Source organism: Callorhinus ursinus, unplaced genomic scaffold (genome assembly GCF_003265705.2).
Source record: "Callorhinus ursinus isolate GAN/ISIS: 27379988/994484 unplaced genomic scaffold, GSC_fseal_2.0 scaffold10, whole genome shotgun sequence".
Taxonomy (NCBI): Eukaryota; Metazoa; Chordata; class Mammalia; order Carnivora; family Otariidae; genus Callorhinus; species Callorhinus ursinus.
The window spans coordinates 80,758,081-80,782,777 of NW_027397072.1; the positions used below are offsets into that span (position 1 = coordinate 80,758,081).

The 24,697-nt window shown below is 41.4% G+C and overlaps 1 protein-coding gene across 4 annotated transcripts in view; it reads right to left on the reverse strand.

Annotated features, from left to right (window-relative positions):
• Positions 1-22,871, reverse strand: part of RNF149 (ring finger protein 149) — a 40,476-nt gene extending 17,605 nt beyond the window's left edge. For 3 of the 4 annotated variants that reach the window (XM_025869032.2, XM_025869031.2, XM_025869030.2), the window contains exons 1-5: positions 22,279-22,860; positions 10,021-10,271; positions 9,024-9,092; positions 5,407-5,489; positions 3,181-3,277 (exon numbers count right to left, since the gene is read on the reverse strand). In XM_025869032.2, coding sequence (XP_025724817.1) covers positions 3,181-3,277; positions 5,407-5,489; positions 9,024-9,092; positions 10,021-10,271; positions 22,279-22,735 — 957 coding nt within the window. In that variant the 5' untranslated portion in view covers positions 22,736-22,860. Of the gene's footprint in view, positions 1-1,726; positions 1,968-3,180; positions 3,278-5,406; positions 5,490-9,023; positions 9,093-10,020; positions 10,272-22,278 lie in introns of all 4 variants that reach the window. The other variant, XM_073897871.1, reaches the window with a different exon arrangement.
• Between the last annotated feature and the right edge of the window lie 1,826 nt (positions 22,872-24,697).

The window sequence follows — 24,697 nt, forward strand, 5'->3', positions numbered from 1 at the left end:
GGGGGGGGGGCTGTGGGTTTACAGTGAGCCTGAGCTTCACACGAGAACACGGTGCTGGCTCCACCTCCCTCCCCGGGCTCTCGGGGCAAGGGCACAGCGGGCCTGCTCCTCCCACTGCCACTCCACCCAGTTCTAGAACCGCCCTCTTCCTGAACACATGCTACACTGCTTCCTTCTCACTGCTAAGTAACTGAACACCCTCAGAACAGACTCTGGACACACCAAACCACAAATCCTATGGAGTTGCCATACTGTCCAAACTCCCACCCAGTCCACCCTCATCTGTTTTCCCAGATAGTTACCAAAATACCCACCAAACTTAACTACCTGCCAGTCTCAAAGCCCCCATGGTCACACCCTCATCTGCAATATACTGATCTGTTAGGCAAATCCTTTAACACCCAGCTCAGACTCCGCTCTTAAAAAACCACCCTCTTATCTTCCCACTCCACCTGGCGGAGTAAATTCCTCCTTTTCTCTGTGCTCCTCAGCACTTCAAACATACCTCCTTTGCAGCGTTGTGTGTGGGTGTATGCCCTGGCCCCCACAGTCCAGAAAGTTAAAGTCCACAACCAGAAGGGCTGCATCTTACTCATCTTTGTCTCCCCAAGTCAAGGTCCAGTCTAGCACCTGAGAGAGCACTCCTTTGATACATGCTTGCTGAATGAATGAAAACAACAGTGACAAATGGCACATCAAGAAGGTTGTAGCTGCCAACGCAAGGACCACCTCTCAAGTCCACATGAAGGACTGATGGCAGCCCTCTGACCACAGCTGTTTCCTTGGGAGCGAGAACTAGCTGCCACACGACAGTGTATCATCACTGTCTACAAAACCCAATGCAGGAGGGACAAAGGGACTAAAGAAAATGGCACACTCGTCAAAAATTGTAAAACAACTAAGGGCAAGACAAGTTAATTTCTTAGAGTCTGATTTAAAGTTACTACAGGTTTCTGTTCTTCAAAAAAGAAATCACGGGGCACCTGGGTGCTCAGCTGGTTAAGCGACAGCGTTCGGCTCAGGTCATGATCCTGGAGTCCCGGGATCAAGTCCCGCATCGGGCTCCCTGCTCAGCGGGGGGTCTGCCTCTCCCTCTGACCCTCCCCCCCCATGCTTTCTCTCTCTCATTCTCGCTCTCAAATAAATAAATAAAATCTTTAAAACTAAATAAATAAAAAAGAAACCACACTTCCTGGGGTCATAGCCAAGCTTTCTGAAATTAACATTCTAACAAAGTAATCCAACCTGATGCAAAAAGAATAATCTTCATTTTTAATGTATGAAATATATATATGTAGATGTAGTTCCAAAAACAAAACTCATGAGAATTAATCTCAGTGCTAATGTTAGTGAAATACCCTTTCAAAAATTTCTAGAAATGAAAAGCAGGTTTAAAACTGACTATGAAGAAAATAACTTAAAATGAGCTTCATTGTGCACCTAATAAAGGAAAAGAGGAAGGAGAAGAGGAAAAAGGAAAACTTTGCCAAGAAAAACATCTGTTGAGCTCCCTGTATTGTACTGTTTAAAATGCTTAAAATCCCAGGAAGGGTGTCTACGACACAGGCTCAGTTCACTAAGTCTCAAATTCACTGTTATGCCCTGCTAAACAGAGCCATCATTATTAAAAACTATAAATAAATGTTAGAAATTGTAGAGGAAAGACAAATTTTCTAGACATCAGAGCAGGTAAGTTTTCTTTCAGTAAGAGGTCTTGAATGCTGACCTTTCTCCTTTCCTGTACCTGTGATGGGGGCATTCTGAAACTCACACTTGAAAAATATAATTCTTAGGCGTGCCTGGGTGGCTCAGTCAGCTGAGCATCCTTTAGACTCTTGGATTTCGGCTCAGGTCATGTCTCATGGGTTGTGAGATGGAGCCTCGGGCTCTGCGCTCAGTGGGGAGTCTACTTGAAGGTTCTCTCCTTCTGTCCCTACCCCCAACTCATGCATGCATGCGCACACTCTCTAAAATAAATAAATAAATCTTAAAAAAAATAGAAAAATCCAATTCATAGATAATTACCGTGGTAATCAAGGCAGCAATCTCAACTATCTTTCCAAGACCCACCAAGCTAGAAGATGAGAGGACTCTTTGAGGGCTATTGGGGCTGTAAGGTGCATGAAATGCTTATCACAGAAAAAACTCCTCGTAGTTTCTAACTCTACCATAAACACTATAAAAAAAACCCTAAAAAATTACATTTAGCAATAAGAGAAGTATGTGATATTTAAATTATTTCTTCTAAAGTAATAAGATCATTATTTCAAAACTATTTGCTATTTAATCAAGAATATTTTAAGACATTAATAGATTATATGAAAACTCTAAAAACAATAAAAAAGATAATGATCTAGAAAAATCTGTTTTTTTCCTCTGTCTTCCCCTTTTGGGTGGGACTACTGGTTAAAAGCTTGTATCCGGGAATTAAGCAAACCTGTATCTGAAAGCAGATGCCCAAATAACTAGCTGTGTGATCTTTGGTGAGTTCCTCGGCTTTTCTAAGTTCAAGTTCCTCATTAGTAAAATAGGGAGAGAAACAGTACTTACCTCCCAGAGTGGCTATGAGGATATGACGTAATAATGTACTTAAGGCCCTCAGCACCTGGCTGGCTACTATGAAGCACCCTCTTTCACTCTGCCCTCATGTCTTTGTTTTTGGAGGAAGGTCTTACAACCACCTAAGTACCACAAACTGATGGAGCAAATACCACACAGAACCAATTTTCCTAGCAGGATTTGATTTCCAAACCCAGAAATCTGAGACCTGGTGTCAAGAAGGGTTGGCTTCAGTTTCCTCATATGTAAAATATGCATCTTGAATCAGAAAATGTATGAGGCTCCTTCCATTTCAAAGATTTGATAATTCTTGTTCATACGAAACTGACGAGTATGTATACATTCTACAGGGCAGCATACCAATATATCGCTCTAAGCAATTACAAACTCTCTGGGGGAAACATATAGCATATCAGTCTATAATCACAAAGGCAGTAGCTCGTTAACTTTATGGAATGTCTTAAACATTCATTTTTAATCAAGAGGAAAGTTTCTTCAGGGAACCACAAAGATGTTAGAAGGAGCACTTAGTCCATTCCTCTTGGCTCTGGTCAGTAATGAAATTGAATCACTCAGGAAGAACTGGGGCAGAGATTGAATATAAACAAAAATGTAACAAACCCAATATCCCAGGGCTTTGATGACATCAAGTTTACACATTGGACACGTGCGGTGATCCAAAAGCCATGGGTCAATGCATATTCTATGAAAAATATGCCTAAAAAAATTAAGTATGTGTTAATTTTTTAAAATAAATGTTTATATCTTATAAAGGAAACAACACATTCTACTAACTCAACTCCTCAGTACAAGGTGAACAACTTCAACATTCTAGTCTATTCACTTACTCTATGTAATTATCTATTCTACCTTCCACATTAAACAGAATCTGGAACTTACAGGGAAATTTTCCCTTCACTCCACAAAAATAGCATGGTTTATTTTCGCTTCATGCTAGGTTGTATTTTTCTGTGCCTTTGTAACTTACTTTAAAGCCGTTTGGGAATAAATATGGCATAAGTAAATCAACAGTCAACTAATAATAATAAGCTGAAAGTATCTTACATAAGTTCAGGAAACGAATCAAATGGGAATACAACAAAATATAAACAGATCATCTCTGGGTTTTAGGCTTAAAAAAAACACTTATTTTCTGTCTTAACATATTTTTGTATATTCTACATTCTTCTATAATAATAACTTTCAGAATTGAAGAAAGAAGAAATAAAAATTGCCTATGTATTTCCTTTTTACTGACTTCTCTTAGTCGGCTAGCTTTGCCTCTTATGTGGTGAATCTGTTTTCCACACAGGATAGAGATGAGGAGTCAGGCAGAGGGGATACAGGACCCATGGCTCCCATACCAGCTGTGTGATGCGATGCTGGGACTCTGATCTAGTTGCTTAACCTTTGCACCTCCATTGCAAGCTGTTCCCAGCAGCAAATACATAACGTGCTCACAGCAGTGCTGGGCACAGTAAATATCGAGTAACTGTTCATTATTCATGCTGTTGTGTGAAGGCCTCTTCTTCATACTGAAGTCTGCTAGTGCAGTTAAAAATAACATACTTAATTTCGTAACATAGTCTAGCCTAGTTAGTCTTCTGACCTTTCCATCCTCAAACTGAAACTGAAACTGAAACTGACTGACCCAAAGAAATAATTTTTACAAAAACACAAAGGAAACATGTTGGCTTTATTGGGAAATCTGTCAAATAAAGCATGGGAGAAAATGAGGGGAAATTAAGTAAAAATCCCAGATCAGGAGACCAGGAAATGTGCACAATCAACATGTGTGCTTGTGAGGGTCAAGCACCAAACCCAGCTCAGCCATCAGGACAGATCTGGTGTTACAAAGGAAGTGAGCCTCAGGCCGTTCATCTGTGCTGCATCCCAAGCATCATTTTTACTCACAAAGACTTGCCCTAAACCATCCTAGATAAAAATTCTTTTCTATTTTAATAATTTTCCACAGGACATACTGACTCCAATTCATTAAGTACCCACCCACCAACCTCAAATAAAAGCCTGTAGACCGAAGTTAGCTATCTTTATTCTGGACACTTTTGTTATTCTGATATTCATTTGTTTTCTCTATAGAATTACTGAGAACTTAACCTACTATAGAGGACTTATATATATACTACTTTGTAAACATAAAGCAAACCGTAATTACACATTAATTTCTGACCTGCTTCTAAAAGGTGGGAAGCATAATTAAAATTGATCAGACTGAAAGCACAGTATAATTTTTTACACCCTTCTGATAACAGCCATTCTTCTAAACAGTTATCAGTTAATTTAAGTATCCCATTATTAAAAAAAAAAGGAAATCGCAACTTCCCATTGCTAAAGCAAAGCCCCTAGTGTACCTAAAGGAAAAATATTTTTTTGCAGAACCCCCAAAAGAACTAAAATCCAGGGTACAAATAATAGCAAACCACTACCCTTCTTGACTTTCTGCTAGCCATTTCTGGCCCTCCCCCTGGGGACCTTCACCGGTCATGCTTCAGTTTCCTTGCTCCCACACAATGTACGTTTTGAATGGCTAAATGTATGATGGAATTCTCAGGATTCTAATAAAGCCTTGCTTAAGACTAAACGCCAATCCATGGCAAAGATTTATAATGGGTCTGTCTTAGGGCCTGAAGTCTCCTAAGCAATTTTAAAGTAATATAATCCTGGAGCGTAGAAGGCTTGAAGCTTCCTTCCTAAAGGATGAGATGATGACAACATCATCACATGATAGCAAGATCCTCACATCATAAAAGACACATTAACACTCTTGTCAGAAACCTGAAACTTATCCAGTAATTTGTAGCATCTTAGGAAGGAAAAAAAACATACTTGCATGGCAGAATTCTGATAATGTCCTTTACTTTAAAATTTTCAATACACACAGCACAGTTTTCAGCATCAACATCAATTCCCTGTAAAAAGGAAAGAAAAGAATTCACTATATCCTTTGCTACGTGGTCTATCTTGATAAAACTCACAACGTCCTGGGTAAAACAATGACAAATTTTGTACTACCAGGGTACAACCAGAAGCTAAACACAATCTCTACCAGTATTTACTTCTTACCACTGTCCAGAGATTATATTTAAAGAATCTGGCCGAAAAGGAAAAAATGTCATTGTTACCTATTCAGGCACGAACAGTTTTGATACTAAGGTAGTGTTCATATTTTAAGGGTTGTAGAAATGCAAAGGTCTATTTTACTATAATAAAAATTATTTTTCAAATATAAAATTGTAAAGAGAATATCCAATAAACTACTTGTTTCTAGAATCATTAAAAACAAAAACAAGAGCACTTTCACTAGAATTTGATAAAGAACATAGTTACAACTTGCAAATGAGAAAACACAAATGGCTAAATATCTGAAAATATTCCCCTCACTAGTGATAAAAGAATTACGGATTAAAATAAATTACCATTTTTGATCTATCAAATTAACAAAGGTAAAAAGAAATAAAACTTGCCAAGGAGGAAGCAGTCCCTGGCAAAATTTGTGACAAAATTTCCACGGCTGCTAAGAATCTATGGGTCATCAACCTTTTTGGTGGTGTCAGCCTTTCCCCCATTCCCCTGGGTACCCCCATCAAATCACCTGGCCTCACCCCATCAAAGCAGGCACAGCCAGAGTGGTCATCTGACCCAAGACAGGTCAGTGAGACTCTCTTTGATTCTGGGATGGATTCAAGAACTACCAGTCAGTGTCTGCATGCAGCTCCAACATTAGCAAGTGTATTTTATAGGAACACAGCGACCCTGTCCTTATGTAATTATTTTAAAAATACACTGAGCCATGTATATCACTTGTTAGCAAGCAAGCAGTAAAAACTGATTATTATTATCAAAGACTATTAAAATTCTATAACACTGAAAATTGTATGTTGCTAAAGTAAATATTATCTATCGTATGCCATACAAAACTGATGAAACAGGGCGCCTGGGTGGCTCAGTTGGTTAAGCGACTGCCTTCAGCTCAGGTCATGATCCTGGAGTCCCGGGATCGAGTCCTGCATCAGGCTCCCTGCTCAGCGAGGAGCCTGCTTCTCCCTCTAACCCTCCCCCCTCTCATGTACTCTCTCTCTCTCTCTCATTCTCACTCTCTCAAAATAAATAAATAAATCTTTAAAAAAAAAAAACTGATGAAACAATTTTTAAAGTCTCTAATGGTCTGTAAGCTTATACATTACTGTGAATGAGTCCGTAAGAAAAGAAAAACTAGAAACCAAACACCTGTCTCTAGAACTGGACAAGATGTAGATTTAAGAAAACACAACAATTTTTCTGTACAAATTTAATCAAAATCATCAGAAAATCCATGTGTGTGGCACCTGGCTGGTTTGGTCAAAGGAGCATGTGACGTTTGGTCTCAGGGTTATAAGTTCAAGCCCCATATGGGGTGTAGAGGATACTTATTAAAAAAAGAAAAGAAAAATCCATGTATGTACCTCACTGACCATTTAGGGATTTTTTTAAACAATTATTTTGACAACTTTCAAAAACAGTAGGATCACATTTTCAAAAATATTCTGTATAAAGAAATGCTCTGGAGGCACCTGGGTGGATCAGTTGGTTAAGTGTCTGCTTTCAGCTCAGGTCATGATCCTGGGGTCCTGGGATCAAGCCCCATGTCAGGCTCCTTGCTCAGCGAGGAGTCTGCTACTCCCTCTCCCTCGAACCCTCTCCCTCTCCGCTTATGCTCTTGCTCTCTCTCAAATGAAGAAATTTTTAAAAAATCCCAAAAAACCCAAATGCTCTGTATAGGAAGAGGATACTATCAATTTACTTATGTTCTCAAAGACTCAATTCAGTATATTATACATATAAATCTCTGCTCCTATTTATAGACCGAGATTTCCTGCTATGGAGAAGACATATTCTAAGGGGAACATAAAACTACATGCTTATCAAGTGACTGGCCATGTGCAATGCATGTAGAGTTTATCACAGGCATTCACTAGAGACTTTCCCCAAGGACCCTCCGTGATCTGTACATCAAGTGCTAATCTCAAGCCAGGACATGAGAAACTTTTTTTTGTTTGCTTGTTTTCTTTTACTTTTTCTGTTCAGTACATTTGCATGGAAAGAAACCAGTACCCTGCACAAACTATTAAAATTCAGCTGTTACTTCTGTATAAGGCATTAGGGAAAGAATGGAAGCCAGCAATATAATTCCAAGAGTATCTTCATATTAAATATACTAAAATAAACCATTAATATCAGAATCCAAAGTTTAAAAAAAACTCAAAGGTCTATAATTTAATGAGTATTATTTCTGCTTTAAAGTTGGTCAAAAGAAGGGATACATAAAATAAGTGGTTATTCTTTCTCTTTTTTAAAGGAGGAGTGGAGGGTAGAATAGATGAAGTCTCAACAATTTGGTGAGATGAAATGAAAATCAAAACAACAGAACCAACCTATACCTACAAGTCAACACACTTATCAGCATCTAAAGACACAGAAGACCATTAAAAAAAAGTACTACTACTGCATTGGCAACTGTTTTCCTCTTAAAGAATCGATCTTCCAAGAATATGAGGTTCTGGATTTAGGATCTGTCCCATTCCCAAAATGCTTTAAAACTCTGGTATGATTTTGACCTTTTATGTCCCAGGTTGGCCATCTCAAAATGTTTCTTTTTTTAAAAAAGTAGTTTAAATACATCTTTTCTTCCTTTCTCCACAAATCCCAGTTTTTTTCTCCCTGTATTTAAGGGAATCAGAGTGAATGAACACATAGCCTATAGACTCAGATTTAACAGAAATGAGTTTAAAGTATCAAAGGTCTATAGTCTAAGGGAACTTGGAAGTTCTTTACCTTCCTTAGAGTCATCTGGGTCTGACCAACAGGTAGAACTTTCTTACGTGATAGACATGTCAGTCCCGTCCAGTATAGCAGCAACCAGGCCATTTGAGTATTTGGAATGTAGCTAGTGTGACTCAGGAACTGAAATTTTAAGTTCAATTTCCTCCATTTAAAGTAAAATAACTAGGGGCGCCTGGGTGGCTCAGTTGTTAAGCATCTGCCTTCAGCTCAGGTCATGATCCTGGGGTCCTGGGATCGAGCTCCGCATCGGGCTCCCTGCTTGGCAGGAAGCCTGCTTCTCCCTCTCCCTCTCCCTCTCCCCCTGCTTGTGTTCCTTCTCTCGCTATCACTCTCTGTCAAATAAATAAATAAAATCTTAAAAAAAAAATAAAGTAAAATAACTATACACGATCAATGGCTACCTTGTCTGGTGGCACAGGTTTTAGAGGCTCTTCACATGTACAACTGAATATTTCTGCCAACCCTTCTCTAAAATGAACACACGTATACAAGTTAGTACTGACTCAAACTAGTCAAAACTCCACATGTTCAATGTGAGTTTAACAGACCGGAAAGTTTTAGTTAGACATATAAACAGATACGTACTTTAGTCTAAAAGAAACAAAAACCCATGAAAATGTTACCTTTTCTCCATGCTTTACAGTATGAAGTGGAAGCTGGCCAATGATTTTCTTAGCTTCTTTCCTATGGCTCTTAGGTAGGAAAAATATTATCACCAAAAATTTTAAGTCACTATTTTAAAAAATTCACATAAGCTTATAGAAAAAAACTTCATTTAAAAGACAAAGTTCAATGACTACAATGAAAATAACAACAAAAATTACCATTTACATCTTAATGTACAAAATAGCCACATATAACTTAAAAGCTGTTTGATCAAGAATATTTTCAATTTCATGCCTGAAGAAGAAACCAATTCTTATGTTTAAATATTGGCAAGAGAGCAGGAAGCTGAGAATGGGGGAGGAGGGGTCCCACTGATTCATGTACTAATGCCCGTCTCTAAAATGAAAGAGGTTTTCGTCTAGTCAGCAGGTGCAGGATGACCAGAAATGACTACCACCTACAAAGCCAGAAAGAGTGGCTTTTCAAGACAACAGGTAAGTGTGAAATTCAAAGGCCTGTCTGTGGAAGTCTGGGGCTCTGAGTGCCCTCCTCTTTGCTGTGACAGAGACACTACCTCTCTGCAGATAAATGGCTTTGAAAGTTGCCCCACAAAGGAAGCCAGGAAGCCCCTCCCACTCTGCTCCTCGCCTTTAGGCCCAGGGTTCTCTTCTCCTTGTTTTAAACACAGAACCAGGTCCACTCTACCTCAGGCCTATTTATCATTCCTTTATGTCTGAAAAAGGGAAAGAGGGTATTCACAGGAGCAAAACATGCAAAAAGTGACATCATTTAAAGGTATTTAATTTCCCACAGAACAGAAAATTTAATATATTCTAATTAAAAAATTATTTTAAAAAAAGTTATATTAATTAAATAGTATGAATGAAAATGAAATTAAGAATATGGTCCAAAAAACCCCCACAAAACTCTAATACAACTTCAGGGAATATATATGAGAAATATTTATGAACTACCTTTTAAAAAGCAAAGTTAAAAAGAATTACCCATAATTACCTGACTTCCAAACTGTGAGCCAGTATATAGGAAACGCTGTATATAGTAAAATATCAGCCAGGCTAATGAGATAATCATCATGGTGATGAAGGCGATGGCCACAAATACCACAGATTGACCACTGATAAACTCCTGTACATGGCGGGTGCCAACCCCTATGGTCATTTTGACTGCAATGCCTTTCTGCACCAGATCCAAAATTTCTCTTCCTTTTGGGTAGCTAACCATAATGACCACTATATTTCCTGTTCCTGTAGGGAAGAACAAAAAAAGTCAATATGAAGAACACAAAATGAGATACAGAGAAAGATAAGAGAAAAATATAAGAGTACTACAGCTTGTCGATATGTAACATCCAAAAACTTTCCAAAAAATGTTTAATTTTCAAGGAAAACTTAAGTTACCAAAATTAGTCCCAAAAGAGAAAAAAGACTGACTATATCAGAAGTAGAACAAGTCTCTAATAACTACCCCCCTCAAAGGTTAGAGCCCCATTCAATTCCACGAGTGAATTCTACCACCAAAGCTTGAAATAACACTGATGGTATTGAAATTGTTCCACAGCAGATTTAAAAAGTTAAAAAAGAAGTTTAAAAAATTATTTCTAGATAATAAAGCCAAACATGGGAATAAACCAAAAGAACCATACAGACAAATTTCACTTATGAATATTAATACATAATGCCTAGTGGCGCCTGGGTGCCTCAGTTGGTTAAGCATCTGCCTTCAGCTCAGGTCATGATCCTGGGGTCCCGGGATCGAGCCCTGCATTGGGCTCCCTGCTCAGCGGGAAGCCTGCTTCTCCCTCTGGCCCTCCTCCCTCCCGTGCTCTCTCTCCCTCAAATAAATAAAATCTTAAAAAAAAAATACATAATGCCTAAAGCATGCCTATTAATCATAGGGAGGCAATCTGAGAATTTCTACTATGATCACTATTATTTAACATTGGTCCAAAGGCACGAACAGACATAATACAAAAAAAAAAAAGAGAAGGGGTAAAATAATCAGTTTATATAAATCTATCCATAAATTAATGTAATAACAATAAAATATCAATAGGATTCTTAAAACCTTAAAAATGCTGTTTCTGAAGTTCATTAGGGGAAAAATAATCACGAATGATCAGGAAAACTTTTTAAAAGTAAAACCTGAACCCTTATAAGTACAGTCATTACAACAGTGTGGTAGTAGCAAATGAAGACAACCAGAATAAAGGGGTAGACTCAAAAGTCCAGAAATTAGACCCAAATACAAAACAGAACTTAGTATATGATAAAACTGTAATCTTAAATCACTGGGGTAAGATAGATTATTTTTAAAAAATAGTATGGGAATAAATGGGTATTACCTGAGGGAAAATAAAAAAGCTGTATCCCTTTCTCACAATTTATGGCAAAATAAGTTCCAAGTAATGAATACCCAACTTTTACATCAACATGGATGGGACTGGAGGAGATGATGCTAAGTGAAATAAGTCAAGCAGAGAAAGTCAATTATCATATGGTCTCACTTATTTGTGGAACATAAGGAACAGCATGGAGGACATCAGGAGAAGGAAGGGAAAAATGAAGGGGGGGAATCGGAGGGGGAAATGAACCATGAGAGACTGTGGACTCTGAGAAACAAACTGAGGGTTCTAGAGGGGAGGGGGTGGGGGGATGGGTTAGCCTGGTGATGGGTATTAAGGAGGGCACGTTCTGCATGGAGCACTGGGTGTTATACACAAACAATGGATCGTGGATCACCACATCAAAAACTAATGATGTAATGTATGATGACTAACATAACATTATAAAATTAAATTAAAAAAATAAGTTCCAAGTAAATCAAAGATTTAAATATATAAAAGAGAGGAAATATAAAAATGAAAATTTTCCAGAGAGCTAAAAAAGAGCAAAATCAAGGAATCAAGATCAAAAGAGCACACAGGCAATGGGGGAAAATACATGTAACATAACAAAGACAGAAAACAATTTCCTGTAAGAGAAAGAGCAACAGAAAAACAAAGGAAATGAAGTCAGTTTGCAGAAAAGACAAAAAATTTTTTTACCTATCAGTTTTAGTGAGATAAGAATTCACATGCCGTAAAATTCACCCTTTTAAAGTATAGAATTCACTGGTTTTTAGTATATTCACAAAGGCTGTGCGACCATCATCACAATCTAATTCAATTAACATTTTCATCGCCCCAAAAAGAAAACCTGTATGCCTCTGCGGTCACTCCCCAACAAATAGATTTTAAACACATGAAAAGTCACGGTACAAATGAAAACATTAAAAAGATCTTCGACCAGGCGCCTGGGTGGCTCAGTTGGTTAAGCGACTGCCTTCGGCTCAGGTCATGATCCTGGAGTCCCGGGATCGAGTCCCACATTGGGCTTCCTGCTCAGCAGGGAGTCTGCTTCTCCTTCTGACCCTCTTCCCTCTCGTGCTCTCTGGCTCTCATTCTCTCTCTCTCTCAAATAAATAAAATCTTTAAAAAAAAAAAAATCTTCGACCTAGGATGCACTGCATCCTGAAAACCTATCCTAGGTTGAAAATATCCTGAGTAGAAAATGCATTTAATACTGAACATCATCACAGCTTAACCTAGCCTACCTTAAATGTGCTCTGAACAATTATAATAGCCTACAGTTGGGCAAAATCCTCTAACACTGTGCCTATAGGAAGTGCTGACCATCTCATGTAATTTGCTGAACACAGTACTGAAAGTAAAAAATGAAATGGTGGTCTGGGTACAGAATGGTTGTTGACCTTCAGGATCATGTGGTAGATTGGGAGCTGGGGCTGCAGCATCATGAGAGCATATTGTAGGGCATTACCGCTAGCCCTGGAAAAGATCCAAATTCAAAATTTGAAGTATGGCTTCCACTGAATGCATACTGCTTTTGTGCCATCATAAAGTCAAAAAATTGCAAGTCAAACCAGAGTAAGTTGGGGATCATCTATACCTATATGATTGGCAAAGATCAAATAGTTTCGATCCTCCATAATGGCAAGGGTCAGCACAAATCTGCAGGGGGAGTTTATTATTACAATCTTGTGTGGAGGGCAATGGCTATTAAAAAAAATCTCATTTATTTATTTTCCCAAGACTTTAATGCACAGCTCTTTGATCCAGCAATTCCATGTCCAAGAATTACAGATACACTTGCATACGTATAGAGGAGCTATCTGTAAAGATATTTGTCAAATTTTCTCTAAATTGTTGCTATCACAGGGCTCCTGGGTGGCTCGGTTGGTTGGGCGACTGCCTTCCGCTCAGGTCATGATCCTGGAGTCCTGGGATGGAGTCCCACATCGGGCTCCCTGCTCAGAGGGGAGTCTGCTTCTCCCTTTGACCCTCCCCCCTCTCATGCTCTCTCTCAAATAAATAAAATCTTTAAATTGTTGCTATCACGATCTAAACGTCCATCAATAGGACTACAGTACATGTACACAGAATGAGGTGGCGACTCCATTTGTATGAATAGTACTCAAGATGACAGGAGGGGAAAAAAACAACATGTCAAACTATGTGGATGCAAGATCTGTAGGTCACATTAATTTGGACTGCCTCTGGAGACCCAGAGAGTAGGGACCCTGACTGTGTCTGGGAAGAGGAGCTGGACACCATAAAAATTCTGTACAACATGCACATATTACCTATTTGAAAACTAATTTTATTTTTTAAGATTTTATTTATTTATTTATTTGAGAGAAAGAGAGAGAGAAACAGCATGAGAAGGGACAGGGTCAGAGGGAGAAGCAGGCTCCCCGCTGAGCCGGGAGCCCGATGTGGGATTCGATCCCAGGACTCCGGGATCATGACCTGAGCCGAAGGCAGTCATTTAATCAACTGAGCCACCCAGGTGCCCGAAAACTAATTTTAAAAATACATACAAAGGGACGCCTGGGTGGCTCAGTCAAGATTAAGCGTCTGCCTTCCACTCAGGTCATGATCCAGGGTCCTGGAATTGAGCCCCAGGTCAGGCTCCCTCTCCCTCTGCCTGCTGCTCCCCATGCTGTGCTCTCTCAAATAAATAAGTAACATCTTTAAAAAAAGGCGCCTGGGTGGCTCAGTCGTTAGGCGTCTGCCTTCGGCTCAGGTCATGATCCCAGGGTCCTGGGATCGGGCCCTGCATCGGGCTTCCTGCTCTGTGGGAAGCCTGCTTCTCCCTCTCCCACTCCCCCTGCTTGTGTTCCCTCTCTCACTGTGTCTCTGTCAAATAAATAAATAAAATCTTTAAAAAAAAAATAGAAATAGAAATAAAAATACACATTAAGAGTGTTCTCTGGCATTACTTCGAAACTGTGCATTGTAACAATGTTATTGCAGAGAGAAACTTAATCTGTAGCAAATCCACTGTGGCCCCCTGCCATCAGGATTTAGTTACTGAAACACCAGAAGGGCACCCTTCTAAGGTGGCTCCGGCCTGGAGGCCGATCCTTCGACCCAGGCCAAAAGTGTCACTTAGTACGAACATACATGTACGTGTCTCCCCACTCACGTGGTCTGCCATGTCATCGCTGGGGAGACACTACAAGGAGGAAGGCATTTCCTGCCTTCAGGAAAACAAACATCTAGAAGCTGAGAAACACAAGCACAGAAACAATTATTATGATAGTTATACCACTTATAATTACATGGCACTTTATAAGCTGAAAGCCTTTTCTCATAAACCTCCTTTTAAGGAAAACTTCAAGCACACACTAAAGTAGGAAGAACAGTTTAAAGAACCCCATGTGCCTGTCTCAGTTAAGAAGTTTTATATAGAAAATAAATCTGTTCCCATGCCACGGTCACAGCTACATAAAACTTCCGGTACTGACATAATGAAATTTGTGTTAATTGGGGAAAACCAACTTTGGAGCACTTTCACATTTACGTCTCCCTTGAAGCAGAGAAGCCAAATTACCATTTTACAGATGAGGGCTCAGAAATCTGAAAAGAGCTGCTGAATGTCATATACCACCTGGAAAAGCCAGTTCTAGGGCCTGAAGACCCAGGTCCCACACAGTATCTCTGCCCTGCCTGCTCCTCGTGGGGGACCTAGGCTTCAGAATCACGTAGACTGGGTTCAAATCTGTTATCCACTGTCTGGGTCTGGAGAAACTACGTTCTCTGAGAATATTTCTTCAGCTATAAAATGAGAATGAGAATTTTTCTATTTTGGACGACTGCTTATTTACTAAGAAAGTGGAATACAAAGAGCTGCAGAAATGAAGTGATAATTTTGTCTGAGGTGGGAGAGAACTCTTTCCCTTGGAAGTACACTTGAGCTACATCTTGAAGGACAGGAAAAGTTTATCAAGCAAACAAAGGGAGGCTTTCTAGGCTGTGAAGTCATCATAAAAACATATTTGGGATGGTGACTGGTCCAATATGATTAGTGAATAAAATATAGTTGTCCCCCTTACCACAAGGGATACATCCCAAGACCTCCAGTGGATGCCTGAAACTGCAGAGAGCAACAAATGCTATATATACTAAGTTTTTTCCCTATACATACCTATGATAAAGTTTAATTTATAAATTAGGCACAGTAAGAGATTAACAACTAATAATGAAGTAGGACAATTATAACAACATACTGCAAAAAAAAAGTCATATGAATGTGGTCTCTCTTAAAATATTTTGTACTGTATTCACCCTTCTTGTGATGATGGTGAGATGATAAAATGCCCACGTGAGGAGATGAAGTGAGGGGAATGACGCAGACATTATGACCTAACGTTAGGCTACTACAAACCTTCTGACCATAGGTCGGAAGGAAGATCATCTACTTCCAGGGCGCCTGGGTGGCTCAGTTGGTTACGCGACTGCCTTCGGCTCAGGTCATGATCCTGGAGTCCCGGGATCGAGTCCCACATTGGGCTCCCTGCTCGGCAGGGAGTCTGCTTCTCCCTCTGACCCTCTTCCCTCTCGTGCTCTCTGTCTCTCATTCTCTCTCTCTCAAAAAAAAAAAAAAAAAAAAAAAAGATCATCTACTTCCAGACCGAGGTTGACCATGGGTAACTGAAACCATGGATAAGGGGGGTGACCACTGTATATGTAAAGGTATCTCGTTTACCTCCTATCCCCAGTGCCTCACATAGAACCTGGCACACAGAAAGTGTTTCATAAATATCTGTTGAATAAATGAATGAATAAATGAGAGGTGGAAGATGAATTGAGATTCTAATCTCAACTGGTTGGTTCTTGAACACCAAAATTTTCAAAGGAAGGGGCTACTGACACACAGTGATTATCAAAGGGACACCCTGAACTGAAAACACTTGTAATATCAATTTGAAATTTCTCACCTAGGAAACTAGAACAGTTCACTGATTTAAAAGAAATCATGAAAAAAAAAATACTGTGTTTAGGATGACAGCTAAACCATTTGCTATACTAATTATAGCAGCAAGACTGCTTCTGGGAACTACTTTAAATTAATAAAACTCAGAATGAAGACTCATTCTATTCCATGATTTGTTTTTCTGGAACATTTTTTGGGATGAACTGGAGGTAGGGCGGCTGAGTAAAAATGGCACTAGCTTGGGGTCACTGCGTGCATGACCGGAAGGGATACCAGGCACAGGCACCTCATTTGGCCCTGCCCTGCCCTCCTCATGCACTGCCACCTCTCCAGGACAATACTAGAGAGCCTTAGGGACACATGAGAGCAAATCACAGCTTATTTCCCAACTAAACAGCTGAGTCTCTTCATAGGATGCAATGACACTCAAAGACTTGGGAGAGGAGAGAAAGTTCTTAGGATTTTTCTTCCCCAGGCCTTTAACACTGCTACCAGTCATGCTTGTGTAAAAAACAGTCATCTTGTGCAATCCCTCTCCCTCCCCCAAAGAATCTATACCTCTCACCATTACACAGGAAAACTCGAAGGCAGTTTATTTTTGTCTTACTTAGCACAATGTCTGTGTACAGAGTACACGATCATAAACCTACTTATCAAATAATAAATACCAAATATAGTACTCTTTAGCAAGCCAAACTGTCCATAAATATAAAACTCTACTGTGCCAGAAATAAAATTGCATATATTTGTTTCCGTTCAAATGCTTGTGTTCCGCTTACCACTTGATCAAACACAAAAAAGTTAAGAAATCCTGTCTTGGTCAACAGGTTCAAAATTCTTGAGGTTACCTGTGAGTCTAGCGTACCATTTCTCTCCTCCCAAAGGAAATTATATAGATTTCAGCATTCTTTTGAAGGGGGTGGGAACTACTGAAATATTTAAAGTGGAAGATTAGATTTCTGCTCTAGAAAACTAATTCAGGCAGCAAGAAATACATTTTAGAGTCCCAGCAAAAGAGTACCGTTAAATTTCAGGTTTTCTTTCTTTCTCATCACTTCCATACCCTCTCCACCTTCTGCCCCCTAACCTGGAAAATTCTTGGTCAAATCTTCAAAATTCAACACAAGCTCAACTCAAGGCTTCTTGGCACCACCCACCCCTTTAGGCCTGCAATGCACCAGTTCCTCTTAGATACAGCTCTAGCAAGTGTATAAAACACCAACTACAACTTCTTTATAGGTCTCTCTCCCTCACTAGACGAGTACTACCTGTTCTTATTTATTAGTTTTTGTAGCCAAGTACGCAGTGGTGACCCATAGAAGAGTTTCTGTATGCATGAATCTATCTGAAAAAATGGGCTTATCTTCAAGTAGTATAGCTGAAATGCCCCAATAAGGAGAATATTAATAGAAATAGTACACCCGATATGAATGCAAATGTCCCCCAAATTTAAAGCTATTATGCAAAACAGAAATGTTTTTATGGTGGGCTACGGAGTGTCAGGAGGACACAAAAACAAATGTAATTCTTTTCTTGGAAATTTAAATTATGTTTTGGATAATTTGACTTGCTCAGAAATATTTTGTATTTGTTGCATATACAGCTCTTTGCAGGGTTCCTAAAGGCATTACTTTATTTCAGGGATTCAGCCTTTTGCAATGTTGTTCCCACCACCAAGAAATGTCCTACAGCCCAACCCCCCTTGCACACACCATACACACCCAGAGGCAGCTTCTCCATCAACCTGTCTTTCAAAACTCAATCTTTCTGGGAACCATCTTAGTTAATCCCACCTTCTAAGTGTGCCTGTGAGTGCCATTTCTGACTTCCTACAGCACCACAATACATTAATTCAAATCCACATTTTTGGATCATTTGAGTACAGCATTAAACATCATCAAAAATTTGTTATTCATAAAAAACTATTTACCATGCTCTGCAAATGCAAAATGCACATCTTCTATAACACTGGGGACTTTTACGTTTTTGTCGTCTCCCTCCACCCCAACTCTGGCCCCTTCTTCAAACATAGCTCTAAGCCTTGCCAGTACTTGGCACTCAGTAAACAGCTGTTAACAGAATGAATAAAATTAACTGTATACAGAGTGAATGAATGAATCTATCCTTAAAAGGCCATGCCAAGATTTCAGCTAAAGGATCGTCCTATTTATTAACCAACAATAATTACACTAAAGTCAATAATCTATAAAAACTTTTAATGATTTGACTTGTATCAATTTTTACTCATCTTGGTCAAACTAACTACTAGTCACCCTTGCAGTATCTGCTTTAGATGTCCTTCCTTTATGCTTCCTAAGCATCCGTGCATGTAATTCCATCAAGGTCCCAACCATATTGTCTGGAAAGTTGTTTATCGCTCCCATCAGGTCACAAACTCCTCAAAGGCAGGCATGTGTCTTAGGCATTTCTATGCCTTAGCAAGCACAATACTTAGGCCAAAGTGGCTACTCAGAAAATTATTCTGTCTGCTAAAGTAAAGAGAATTAACTAAGATTAATTAACAGGGAATTAATTAGCTTAACAGTCCTTACAGTTGTTCTGATAGATTATCTTAAAGTCATGATTTTATTTTTAGAACCATGATAAAACACTGATTTATACCCAAAGTATCCTGTACTGGATTTAGGAGAGTCAAGCAATAGGCTTAAGAAAAACTGGAGAAATTCTCCCTGAGATTTGGGAAAAGACTATCACGATTCAGTTTTACAAGGAGCCACCTCTACCTATTTTGCAGAACCCCAGTGCTACACGGGAACATTGAAACCACTGGTATCTGCGGTTTTTACTGCCTCCAGCACATTCTGACAAAATCCAAGAAACCTAACTTGAGCTACATTCAAGGTTCTGTATAACATTTCAAATTCAAATATGTCAAAGCCAGTTTGTCTTCTGACTTAATTCCATTCATTCCATTCTTAATGCTATTCCATTCTCAAAAAGTCATGATACATTTGTACCCTTGTTCCCAGTTGGGCCAAGTTCTGTGAAGGTCATTCCTTTCCATTTCTATAGTCACCACTACAGTATTGGCCCTTATACAGTTGACCCTTGAACAACACGGGTTTGAAACGTCTGGGTTAACTTATGCAAGAATTTTTTTTTCCAGTATAGTATAGTCAATGTATTTTCTCTTATGATTTTAATGTAACATTTTCTTCCCTCTAGCTTATTGTAAGAATCCAGTATGCAAGACAAATAACATACAAAACATGAGTTTAATTGACTGTTTATGTTATTGGTAAAATGCCCAGTCAACAGGAGGCTATTAGTGGTTAAGTTTTGGGGGAGTCAAAAGTTATACACAGATTTTCCACTGCATGGGGGGTTGGTGCCTCTAAGCCTTGTGCTGTTCAAGGGTCAACTTTATTTCTATTTGGATCAGCCCAACAGACTAGAGTCTCTGTAGGCTTTCCTCTGTTTAATCCACTGGTCACAATGCTACCAAATTAATCTCCCTTTAAGTCAGTGGTTCAAAACATTGGATGATTCTGTCATCACTTCCCTCCCCCGCCCCCCCAGACATTTGGTATTACCTGGTGACATTTCTGGTAGTCACAACTGGAGGAGTACTGTTGGAATCTGGTAGGTAGAGGCCAGGGATGCTAAACATCCTATAATGCACAGGACAGCCCCTCCCACAACAAAGAATGATCTGGCTATATACAGACCCTCCTGTTACCATGGACCAGTTTCCTCATCCATAAAATGGAGTTAAAGTACCTACATGAAAAGGTTGTCCGGAGGGTTAAGTAAACCGCTGTATGGAGAGCACTGAACACAGTGCCTACACACTGGGTACTTTCACACATTAAAAAAAAAAAAATTGCTAAAGCTGTTACTTTTGTCTTTTTTCTCAAAAAGAATGATTCTCACAGTAAAAAGACTCGAATGGGCATTGATAATAGAAGAGAAACTCATGAGGATTTAAAATAAACATCAATGAGGTGTTTTTCGGGGCCTGGCTAAATTATGTCAAATAATATAAGCAAGCAAGGTGGCCGATCCATGGTTAGAGCAAGTGCTATTAGCCTGGAAAAATGTAACATCATTATCAAAAAATGCAGTAAACAGATTTAGAAAACGGTAGCCGACGCGCCAGCCATTGAAAAGAAAAGGTCCAAATGAAGATGTTACACGCTCAGAAGAGACTGCAAGGACCCAGAATCAGAGAATCCTGACACATTAACCTCTTTTCCTAGACAGATCTACTAAAATTGGGAAAACACCATTGATAGGATGTATCAGGAATGGTCCCTGAAATCTGACAGGGCTTTTCATGGTAGTTTTATGGAAACATGGCTTGGGTACAATGACAACTTGGTAGACTTATAGTCACTGGAATAGCGGCACCGGAGGCGGTGCCTCACACAATGCCACCACATAAGCTTCTGCTCCCATTTCCTCTTCCAAAACCACTTCCCTCTGTTGCAACTGAGAACTTCCCTTCTACTGTCTGAGGTCACCCCTCCACAATATCCTAGACATGGCCTTCTTCAAGACCCGACTCTTGCAGTTACCTCTTCTCTATCCTGGATCTCTACCACATCACTCCCAACCAATTTCAATATGCCCTACCATCGTCCACCCCAACCCTCCCTTGCCCTATAGTTTCTGCACACTTCTCAGCACACCTTGAGCCCTCAGAGTCAACCTTTTTTTTTTTTTAAAGATTTTATTTATTTATTTGAGAGAGAGAGAGAAAATGAGAGATTGCGCGAGAGGGAAGAGGGTCAGAGGGAGAAGCAGACTCCCCACTGAGCGGGGAGCCCGATGCGGGACTCGATCCCGGGACTCCAGGATCATGACCTGAGCCGAAGGCAATCGCTTAACCAACTGAGCCACCCAGGCGCTCCAGAGTCAACCTTCTTAAAAGAGTTGTTCTAACAGTCTCCATTTTCTCACCTCTCAACTGATTTCTATTCCCATCACAGCTAAAACAGGCCAAATCCAAAGTCCCTTTCTGTCCTCATTGTGTTAAGTTTGAACTTGCCTTTAAGAAATCAAAGCAGAATGAAATACAAAAGTATAGGAAAAAGGATGTCTGACTTGCAGCAGCAGAAACTTTAAAAAAAGACTTTAATCACAATAAATGCAGAATGAGTCATGCTCTTAGAAATCCTAACAGAAATATGTTCACTCTGCTGGGTACAGGTCCTATAACATTCATATTTCAGTTCTGAGGAGGACGTCTTGCAAAATAAGACTCTCAAACTATCATCAGTGCTTGAAAATGCAACCTGTTGCCCTGGGGAATAGGTATGGGAAGTGTCCCCTGGCAAAGAGCAAGACCTTTTCCTGAATGAATACAACCTGAAAAATTTCATCTAAACTCTAGACTCAAGGAAGCTGACTGGCAGTAGAGCCAGTATTATAGCCTTACATGTAGGAAGTGAGAAAACATATCCGCACTTAAATCCAGGTTTTCTGACTCAGTTAAGTCCAGATTTTCTGACTCAAAAGTTCAGAATACTCAGACACGTTCTATGAAAGTGGAGAAACCAGAGTTCGACCAAGCCACCACTTGACACTGGTGAAGGGACTGCCAGACCTTGGATTCCTACCTCACCTGACTGTAAAAACGATGAATGGAAAGGGACCCATGATTAGCAATCATGAGACTTTCCACCACAACCCTCTTTGGGTGGCTTTTAATTTCTTTCGTTCTCCCCGCTGCCCTCCTTCAGAGGGCGCCTCCCTACACCTGAAGGGCCCAAAGCGAAGATCTAATCTTGTCTGGAGGCCTTCCTACCTGCCCACAGAGCCCCGGGGGGTCACGGCGCGCACCTCCAGAGCTTCCCTCCCAGTTCCTGACCGCCAGAAGCCATCAGAGTCGCGCCCCCAAGCCCCTTCGCGGCTTGCCCCTGGGGATCAAGGCCGAGGACGAGAGGGCCGTCGGCCATGACTAAGCTGCAGAGTTCCTCCCGCCGCCTCCCCACAGCCCCCAGCCTCGGCTCACCCGCGTGGGACATGGGCGTGGTGAGGTTCCCGTGGCCCTCCTCGTTGTAGAGGACCACGGCCGAGGCGTTCCTCCGCGCCGCCACCAGCACCTTGTCCTTGAAGGTGCAGCCCCCGCGCGCCACCAGGGCGACCCAGGGCGCGTCGCCCCGGCCGCCGGGCGCTGGCACGAGAAAGCGAGTGTCGGGCGCGCAGCCCTCGGGGTCGCGGTCCGCCGCGCGCGGGACGCCCACCAGGCCCTGCGCGCCCTCCTTGGGCGAACTGTCGCCGAAGCGGGCGCTCTCCGAGACGCTCCACACGGTGCGGTTCGTGTGCGGGTCCACGTACTCGGTGCTCACCACGGCCGAGTACCACTCGAGCGCCCGGCCCCTGGCCCCGGGCGCGTACAGGGCCAGCGCCAGCAGCACCAGCGCGCCGCGGGCCCCGACGCCGGCCTCGGGCCGCCGCCGCCACGCCATGACCCCACCGCCGGGCTGACAAGGAGGAGTCCGCGGCTGCAGCTGCGCGCGTGGGAGGCCGCTGAAAAGCGTAAAAAAGCTGGGGCTTGCCGCCCAGCGGGCGGAGAGCCAGGCCGGGTGGCGGGCGGGGCCGCGGCGCACGCGCACCTGGAGGAGTGGGGGAGGGGGCGGAGACTGGGGCGGGGCCTTCCCTGGCCCTTACCCGCCCGGACCCCGGCGCTACGTGCGCGGGCTAGAGGCTGCCCCCTCCGCCTGGTCCCTGAACGTGACCGATCGCTCGCAGCCAGGAGGTCCGCGACCCCAAGGATCCCGTGGATGCAGGGACCGGTACGAGCAGCTCACGCGACGTCTTGCGCCACGCACGGTGCGGTGACCAGGGCCCGATCTTGTGTAACCGGACCTCGAGGGCACCCCGAAGCCGGGGGAAACGACCGTCGGGAGCGAGTCGAGAGGCGTGGGAGCGCTGTTATGTAAAGTCGCCCAGCGGATGTTTATGAAGAATTTACAGTGCAGTGCAAGGCTCTTGGCAGAGGCCTTGCTTGTCTAGAACCAATCTACTCGTGTTTTCCATCCACTTTTTGGGACCGATTTTGTAATGCTACCTGATTTCTTGTCGCTTCTTTCCAGCACTGCACTCACAGCAACGTTTTCTATTACGGTATTTTAGGTATAATCAGTAGTTTTGAAATAAGTGCATCAAACTGCCTCTTTAGATGAGCGCTTACATTGTACAACAATAAATAAAAAAGAAAAGGATTTGCTTGAAAATAAATGCTGGGAGGTAGTCCATTTAAAACTGCCGTGGATACAAAACCTTGCTGCTGCAGGAAAAGTTTAGACCATTCATTTCTGACTGACTCATCTTCCTCCTTCTACAAAGATCTATAATTGAGGGAAGTAGAATGTTGCCACTCAGCAAGGGTTTCTCTTGGGCCTTAAACCTTCTCAATTTTCGGGCGCCTGGGTGGCTCAGTCAGTTGAGGGTCTGCTTTCGGCTCAGATCATGAGTCCAGGCTCAGGGTCCTGGGATCCAGCTGGGCATAGAGCTCCCCACTCAGCGGGGAGTCTGCTTTTCCCTCTCCCTCTGCCCCTCCCCACCGTTCGTTGTCTTTCTCAAATAAAATCCTTAAAAAAAACAAAACAAAACACTTCTCAATTTCCCTTTTGTTATCAGCCTCTCTTGGACTGCATCTTAAAATTGTTCTAAAATGCAGTCTGGCCCACAATCCGTACCTCCCCTCGAAGTGGGATCTCCGGTCCCTTTCCCAACAGGAAACCAGTTTTAAACACTTAAACGAAAGCTTAAGGCCTTCCCCTTGTCCCAGGTCTAGAATAAGGGAAATAAGTTATCTTCATGGCAGGCTGGAGAATAGGTCCTAAGACCCCTACATTAGGCTCTAGCAAAACAAGTACTTGTAGTTCCCAGAATATGCCTTTGTAGTTTCATGTTATGTCTTGCAAATTCATTTCCTTCTTTCTGAAATCCTCTTGCTTCTGGCTGTTGGTCCTGGCAAACACCAACTTAGTCTTCAAATTTTATCTCAAAAGCTATTTCTTCTGTGAAACCTCTGGTTCCTAAAGAAAAACTTGGATGCTCCTCCTATTTTCCCTGTTGCTTGTGAATGTTATGCTTACACATTAATGTTACACCAGCAATACTGCTTTCCAAATCGAGGTGTTTTAGCCTTCTTACAACACTGGGAGTTTCATGATGGCAAGGATTGTGTCTTTGCTGTTTTTATGAACCTACCTCAGCGAGCACAGCGTCGTGTGTGTAACCCATGTTTATTAAATGAGCAAAATAGCTCTTTTTTTTTTCCTGTTTCAGAATTAAGGACTCAAGATTGTTTACAGGCTTGTTGCTCAAAAAAGTTCAACAGGTTAAGACCTTGCAGCTCTTAAGCCCTGAGGCTCACCCCAGCTTCTTGGTTTTCCTTTCTTCATCACCGGCTTCAGGCTGCA